The sequence below is a fragment of the Trichogramma pretiosum genome, unplaced genomic scaffold, assembly GCF_000599845.2.
Source record: "Trichogramma pretiosum strain Unisexual culture from Peru unplaced genomic scaffold, Tpre_2.0 scaffold41, whole genome shotgun sequence".
In the NCBI taxonomy this organism is placed as follows: Eukaryota; Metazoa; Arthropoda; class Insecta; order Hymenoptera; family Trichogrammatidae; genus Trichogramma; species Trichogramma pretiosum.
The window spans coordinates 1,517,116-1,525,297 of record NW_019640824.1 but is presented as its reverse complement, the minus strand read 5'-3'; the positions used below and the strand labels follow the sequence as shown (position 1 = coordinate 1,525,297).

Below are 8,182 nucleotides of genomic sequence, written 5' to 3'. Positions count from 1 at the left end.
CTCGAGGGCGAGGACTGCACCGCCTGCGCCTGCGTCAGGGACGACCACACGCCGCTACGGTAATCCTCGCTGACCTTGTCCAGCTCCTTCATGAGGCTGTCGTCGGTGCTCGGCGAGTCCGGCATCTTCTTGCCGGGCCAGACTGTCGTCGTCGTTGTCTGCTGTTTGTCGTTTATCACAGCCAGTATGGTTATCTCGTTGTCCTTGGGGTCGTCCCTGCTCTTGGTAGTGTTGGTGGTTGTGGCCCAGCACAGATTGGCGAAATCGTCGTTGGAGTTGTTCTGATGCTGCTGCTGGTGCAACGTCGAGCTGCCGTCCTCGTTCTCGATCTCGGCCTCGAGTTTTCGTTTCAGCGCCTGCTCCTTGCCGCCGCCGGCTAAGAGCAAGAAATTGCTGCCACTGCTGCTGTTGCTGTTGTTGTTGTTGGGATTGACGTCCGGATAAACGGTCGCGTTGTCGCCTTCCGATTGAAACGTCGCCGTCGCAGCAGCTCGAGCCGAGGAATCGGCATTGCTACTGCCACTGGCGGTGGCTGTGCTGTTGCTCGAAGGTACGCACTTGTGCGTGCGTTGGCTGACCTGTTCGATCAAAAGGAAAAAAAAAATGAAGTCAACTATTTTTCGTTTCATTTTTCTTCGTTGTATACGTACCTTGTATCTGAACTTTTTGCCACAAATCGTGCACTCGTAAGGCATGACACCCGTGTGTATCCTCCTGTGCACCAAGTACGAGACCCTCTGCCTGAAGCATTTACCTATAATGCAGATCTTCAATTATTAATCCATCTTATATACCGATCGACATACATACAGTGAGAAAATTGTTGTTAGAAAAATAATTAAAATGAAAAAATTTTCGTACAAATCACTATGAAAATAATTGTACTATGAAAAAATGTGTATTGTGAGGTAATATTTCTTGTAACTTTACAAATAATTTTACTATGGGACATAGTAAAATTTAATGTAATGAAAAATTATCCTATATTGATTTTGATGGGCAAGAAATTATTTCAACACGATCTTGGTGTTAAAAAATGTATTAAATTACCACGTTTCGAGCCAAGTTCCATCTCATCTTCAGGTAAGCGCTATAAAAATTACAAAGATTTCTCATGTAAGACACCAGTGAAAATAAATGTTACAAGAAATTTTTTAACGCCGAAATCGTATTAAAATAATTTCTTGCCCATCAAAATCAATATAGGATAATTTTTCATTACATTAAACACACAGTTGGGCAAACTAGGATAGTTATTCATCTACATAACGTAGTAACGTAAGTTACTAAGTAACGTAGTTTGAGAAAAGAGATTCGTTTAGGCACGCACGATGACATGTTAGATTTATCACTTGTTGACAAGCCAAGCTTTCGTTCACCTCTTGAGCTGCCTAAAAGAAAAAGTGTACATCCTTGTTAATCTCAGCTTAGCTAGAGAAAAGGGTGTCGTTTAAGTACACGCGATGACATGTTAAATTTTTCACTTGTTGACAAGCTAAGCTTTTGTTCACCTATTGAGCTGCCTAAAAGAAAAAGTGTACATCCTTGTTAATCTCAGATTAGCTAGAGAAAAGGGTGTCGTTTAAGTACACGTGATGACATGTTAAATTTTTCACTTGTTGACAAGCTAAGCTTTTGTTCACCTCCTGAGCTGCCTAAAAGAAAAAGTGTACATCCTTGTTAATCTCAGCTTAGCTAGAGAAAAGGGTGTCGTTTAAGTACACGCGATGACATGTTAAATTTTTCACTTGTTAACAAGCTAAGCTTTTGTTAACCTATTGAGCTGCCTAAAAGAAAAAGTGTACATCCTTGTTAATCTCAGCTTAGCTATACAGAAAAGGGTGTCGTTTAAGTACGCGCAATGACATAGGAGGCGCAATGATGGGATAATTCTTCATTACACAAAACACACAGTTGGGCAAGCTAGGATAGTTATTCATCTATATAACGTAGTAAAATTTGTTATAAAATAGTTTTTTTTTTGTATCACATTTCTCATTGGACGTGTTATCTCACAAATTGTATTATATACAAGAAAACTTGGTGTCATGTGACAAGAATCGACAGTTTCCTCTATTTTCTGGAATACAGTTTTCTCGCCATAATACGAAGTGTGATTTTTTGTGAAAAAAAACCGCCTATTCTTGCCCCGTGACACCGATTTTTTCTTCCGTCAACTGGTACATTATACGCACCGCAGGACTCGCACTCGAACGGCTTCTCGCCCGTGTGTATCCTCTCGTGATTGTGCAGGGTCGAGAGCTCCTTGAAGGCCCGGCCGCAGGTCTTGCACTCGTGCGGCTTCTCGTCCTTGTGATAGAGCTTGTGCTTGTGATACGACTGCTGGAACGTGAAGGTCTTGTCGCAGAGGCCGCACTTGTACGGCATCTCGCCCGAGTGCAGCCGCTTGTGCTTCTTAAGAAAGTACTTGGTGGTGAAGAGCTTGCAGCACACGTCGCACTCCCACTGCTTGCTGTCGTGCGTCTTGATGTGCTGGATGATGTTTTGCTCCTGCGCGCGCGGAACGTAATTTGGACATTAATTTGAAGAAATTTAATTGTTTTACTACTTTGTACCTTGGTGAAAACTTTGCCGCAGTTCGGGCACTCGAAGCCTTTGTCGGTTTTCTTGTATATGCAACCCTCCGACTCCTTCATCTCGTGTCTGTCTGTAATTCGTTTACGGGCCCCGCCGAGCGAGAGACCGAATAATTAGAAAGAAAAACTGAAGAAAAACAACTCTAGCTCTCAGCTTTATTTACAACATCGGGGGATTCAAAATTTCATTCATAGCTGCTACAATACGATAATAAATAAAAAGCATTGTGATATCATAATACACTTCCTAAATTGGGCTGGTGGTGATGGTGCGGTTGCGAAGTGCGTGACGATTCGGGGATAATAAACTAATAATTAAACATACATTATATTATTGTTGATAATAATATTGTTTTATACACAGAATATCTGATTCGTTGTAGTTCGTTCAGATTTTCAGAGTTCGTGTCTCGTTGTTTATTTTTTTTTGTTCCAGACTGCACCAACGGGGGTGTTCAAAGCTTTGGCTGTGCTTTTTTTATATCTATATATACGTGGAGCTGCGAGTATTAATTCATGGGGGGTTTAAAGCTGTGACATTATTATTAATTATCCGTAGATTATAACAAAAAAAAGAAGATATAGCCTACGGGTTGTACATTATAATATACAGCGATTTACTCGTGTCGTCGACACGTCATGCACGAAAATCCAAAAAAAGGAAAAAAAATCAAAGCCATAATTTCATGGTATCGGTAGTGGCTTTGATCGATTCTGCGGTTCAAAAAATTCTACGCCTCTCGAACTTTGTAAAAATCCAAGTCACGGGCGACTTGTGGGCAATTATGGGCTCGGTGGGCGAGGCGACCCTCAGCATCGTGGCCACTCGTTCCTCGTCGCTCACGACTAGCAGTCCTGCAACGTAGACACATCTCATCGTTTTCCAATAATGTGGGTGTATCCCAGGTGAAAATAGTATGTAAGATCTGACTCCAGATCTGGTTTCAGATCTTGTATTCGATAATCGACATCAGAACTTATATCAGATCTGACATCAGATCTAATGTCAGATCTGAAGTGACTGTATTGCTTCTAATTAATTAAACAATAGGTTTATAATTAAAATTTTATAAAAAATCTTAATAATAAAAGTTGTTGAATCAATTTAAATTCACATTATCGGAAACCTAAATATTGTAGGAATTTTTCTTAAGGTATAATCGATGTGATTATTAAAATATAACTAAATTTGTTATAAAGTTTTAATTATTAATAAACTTATTGTTTGATTAGTTAAAGGCAATACAGTCACTCCAGATCTGACATTAGATCTGATGTCAGATCTGAAATAAGTTCTGACGTCGATTATAGAATACAAGATCTGGAGTCAGATCTTACATACTATTTTCACCTGCGGTGAGTGCACACACGTATGGACATCGCGTCGCGTCGACATCAATGGATTTATTATAATTTATGAGGTTCCAGTGGTTTTATATTATATTTGTTAAAACAAGTACCTGGATTGACGGGCCGATTGACGCCCGGATGGGCGACCTTCATGTGTACCATGAGGCTGCCATTGATGGTGAACACCTTGCTGCACAGGTGGCACGGGAAGTTCTTCATGTGCAGCTGCTCGGGCCCTAGGCGTGCCTGGGCTTCAGGCACCCGATGCGCGATCTGCTTGTGCAGCAGCAGGATTTTCAGGTCCGGGAAGCCGAAGCCGCAGATGTCGCAGCGCTCGGGTCGCTCGTCCTTGGCCAGCAGTCGCTGCGACGTGACGATCGGTTTCGCCGACGCCGTCGCTGCTACTTCTATCACCACTGTTTTTGTTACAATTATTGTGACCATACAAGGAGAAATATTCTCACTACAAAACAAGATGCGGCGACGTGAAAGGGGGGCGAGCGTTAAGTTAAAAAAAATATAAAATAAATATGAATCGCAGAATTAATTTGTCTATCATCATCGTAACACTAGTTGGGTTGGTAACGTAGGAATTTGTGATCTAGGATCGATATTGCGCGGATATGGGTAAATAGGAGATCGATTATGATAGCAGACGAAAAAAATGTAACAAGTGGCGGTACTGGACGTCACCAGTGTGAAAACCCGAAGAAAGCGGGCGCTACAATATCTCTTTCTGTATCATCTCTTCGCTCCCACAATTTGGTACACGGAGAAATATTCTCACTGCAAAACAAGATGCGGCGACGTGAAAGGGGGGCGAGCGTTAAGTTAAAAAAAATATAAAATAAATATGAATCGCAGAATTAATTTGTCTATCATCATCGTAACACTAGTTGGGTTGGTAACGTAGGAATTTGTGATCTAGGATCGATATGGCGCGGATATGGGTAAATAGGAGATCGATTATGATAGCAGACGAAAAAAATGTAACAAGTGGCGGTACTGGACGTCAACTTTTATCTCTAATAGTTTTGTCCGCTTTTTTTACTATCTTCCCCAATGAAAAATTCGACTATACAATCAAAAACTCACCTACAAGCAAAGCCTTTCATCTCCTCATCACAGATCTTCACTAAATTTTTTCGAGTGACCTTGCAAAAAAATTACAGGGCATGATGAAGTTTTAAATATCATAAAATGTTTGAAATTAATATGTATTAAGCTTATCTCTGTGCCAGGCTTAGATAGTCAAGTCCAACTGCATGGAAAGTATTTATGCTTTAACTTTTTCATGCCCTGGACACCTCGTCAAACAATAAACCCTTTAGCTCAATTAGTTTACTGTAAACATTTTTCAAAAGCGAATCAATTAGAGCTAAAACCAATTCCTTTATCAATTATAATTTTTGCCATCAGTAGCGGGTTATATGGAGCCCTCCAATCATACGATGACGTGGGAGCAGCATATAAAATTTTTCATTGTGTATATGCGTATTTATTTACTCAATGGTATTTGTGTGAACTCGATGTCGTCTTTCGGGAGTTCGTTTAACCCATTGACGACCAAAATGCTCGATTTTTTTGTTGGTTTTCGCAGCGATTTTTTTTTTAGTTTGAGGCCTCCAAAAAGTTTCGTATGGACCTATTTCGATGTAAAATTTAATGTCCTTTCAGAAACTGAGCTCGAAATTTCGATTCTTTGCGTAATAAAAAAGTTATGGCTACTTATACGAAAAAAAACCTAAAATTTATTGCAAAAAATCAAGTTTTTGATTTTTTTTTCACAATGTTACCGTTAGGGAATCACGATGTAAATATGATCAGGGGTGATCACGACTATCAAGGTATCTTAGAGAATTTTTATGGAGTTGTTGAACTCCTTTTCAAACTTTGGTTTTTTGCCCTTTTTCTCTAAATTCAGTAGTTTTCGAGTAAAAATGAGTTATGTTTTATATGAATATAAGTTATTTTTTTTTTGAAGTAGTGATTCAAAAATTCCATAAAAATTCCCCCTGTTTCAAAATGCTCGAAAAATTTTGTTAGCTACTTTTATTGTGTCGATTAAAACTTTCTAATATCATTTCCGGCGTTTGATTGAACGAAATGTACTAGGCATGTGCTAGAGAGAGAGAGAGAGACAGACAGACGCAGTGATCGATGTAACAGATACAGACGTTGCAATGACTAAGAATGGATAGTTCAATTATTGATAAATATTGTTAATTTTTTAAGCAATGAAAATTGTTAAAACTAAGTGGAATTCAAAACTTGATTTACAACACGAGTCTGTCAGTAACATCATGCATCTGTATGCATCCATCTCTCACGCATATGCATGCCTATGCAGGCCGTTCCGTCAAACGACNAGGCGAAGATGGTCATGAAACTGTTCGCGAGACACGGACTGTTTGACAAATCGACGATTGATTTGGAAAAATGTCTCGCCGAGGACCAAGAGTTGGCGGATACAACGACGGAAGTGAAGCTGCTTCCGGACCTTACGCTGCACGACCTGATTCTCATGGGAGCCGACCAGGCGGCCAAGCGACTATCCTTAGAGGATTACCACAAATTCGTCTGGGCGAACCGGCTCTACGATCAAGTGCCCGTGAAGTATTACAGGGCCTGCAGCAAACATGTGTGCGAGAAACTGACGAAACGTTTTTTCCGGCGCTGGACCATTGATCCTTTCTGGGATTTGATACATTACTCGGTGCCAAGGGATTGTTGCGAGCTGATCCTCGCCAAGCCGTCATTTTCGAATCAGGACTTGTGGAACATTTGCGTGGCGGCTGAGCGTAAAAACGCGCCTCCAAAGAAGAGAAAAAACTCGCTTAGAAAGTCGAGCGCAAAGCGAAGAAAGTACTATAGTCATATGATGTATAATATTTAATTTATGTTTAGTGTTATGGAATTTTGGATTGTTAATAAATATATTTTTTATAAAACAAGTTTGGATCTTTTACTATATTGATAAGCACACGATCATGCATTACATAAAAAGATTCATTACATCAGCACCTTATGTTACTAAAAACAGATCGAAAATGTAACTGATAAAAACACGATTAGGTGAAAAAGGAACACCGAAACATATAGTATAGATTTAGTAAGTTGAGATTAACTTCTGGAATTCTGGCCATCGCTGAACGTCTTAAAAAAAAGAATGAATTGGATATAGAAGCGACGCCCTATCGATCATGAGATTTTTCGGTAAACACGAATTACTCCATAGTTCGGAGCATTTTGAAATAATTTGGTATTAAGGACGAGACGTTCACGCGCGAAGCGAAAAAGATAATGGTGAAGTTGAGTCTGTTGCCCTACGATCTAATCCAGTTACGACCCGCAGAGGCGGCGAAACTACTCGCGCGTGTGCGGACTACTTTGAATCTGCTTGTTCAAAAAAAATTAACCTTTCAACGCCTGAAATGACCATTATTGGACAACATTTATAGCGATGAATTACACCGACTAAAAATTGTTAAAAAACTATTCATACGTCATTTCTCACGTAAAATTTAATGTACTTTTCGAATCCGGGGTCAGAATTAAAAAAAAATTATTCAATAAAAAGTTATAAACAATTTTGTAAAAAAACATGAAATTTCGAGAAAAAAATCTCGTTTAACTCAAATTTAAACACGAAGAAAATGTTCGCTCGTGCGTCTCATGCATATAAATTTGGTCAATGGCTTGTATAATTTATTGTAAAACAGTTATAATTACGAAATTCAAAATGGTGATCATAAATTTGACTTCCGAACACCTGTATGACATAAAATGATTACGACAATTTTTAACTCGATAACCATCAACTTTACAAGAAAAAGTTGTAGAATACAAAGTGTTTAGAATTGATCAAAGAACATGCCTGAATTTTTTCAGAATTTTTGAAACGATTTTTGGATTTTTGGATAACACCATTTTTTCAAAAATCCAAAAATCGTTCCAAAAAATTCCGAAAAAAATCAGGCGTGTTCTTTGATCAATTCTAAACCCTTTTTGTTCCATAACTTTTTCTCGTAATGTTGATGGTTATCAAGTTGAAAATTCTTGAAAGTTCTCAGCCGAAATCAAAAATGAAACCTATCGTTCAAGAGTTTTCAACTTGACAACCATCAACTTTACGAAAAAAAGTTATGGAACAAAAATGGTTTAGAATTGATCAAAGAACACGCCTGAATTTTTTTCCGAATACTTTAGAACGATTTTTGGATTTTTGAAAAAAT

At 39.0% G+C, this 8,182-nt stretch overlaps 1 protein-coding gene across 1 annotated transcript; it reads right to left on the bottom strand.

Annotated features, from left to right (window-relative positions):
- Positions 1 to 20: 20 nt before the first annotated feature.
- On the bottom strand, positions 21 to 6,270 carry LOC111694582 (zinc finger protein 397-like; the record flags this gene model as incomplete). The annotated part of the gene is made up of 6 exons (XM_023463237.1): positions 6,228 to 6,270; positions 4,058 to 4,363; positions 2,577 to 2,668; positions 2,196 to 2,511; positions 651 to 754; positions 21 to 578 (listed from the first exon to the last, which is right to left on the bottom strand). Coding segments are annotated over exons 1-6 (1,419 nt in total), but the record flags the coding sequence as incomplete, so codon positions are not given.
- Positions 6,271 to 8,182: the final 1,912 nt, after the last annotated feature.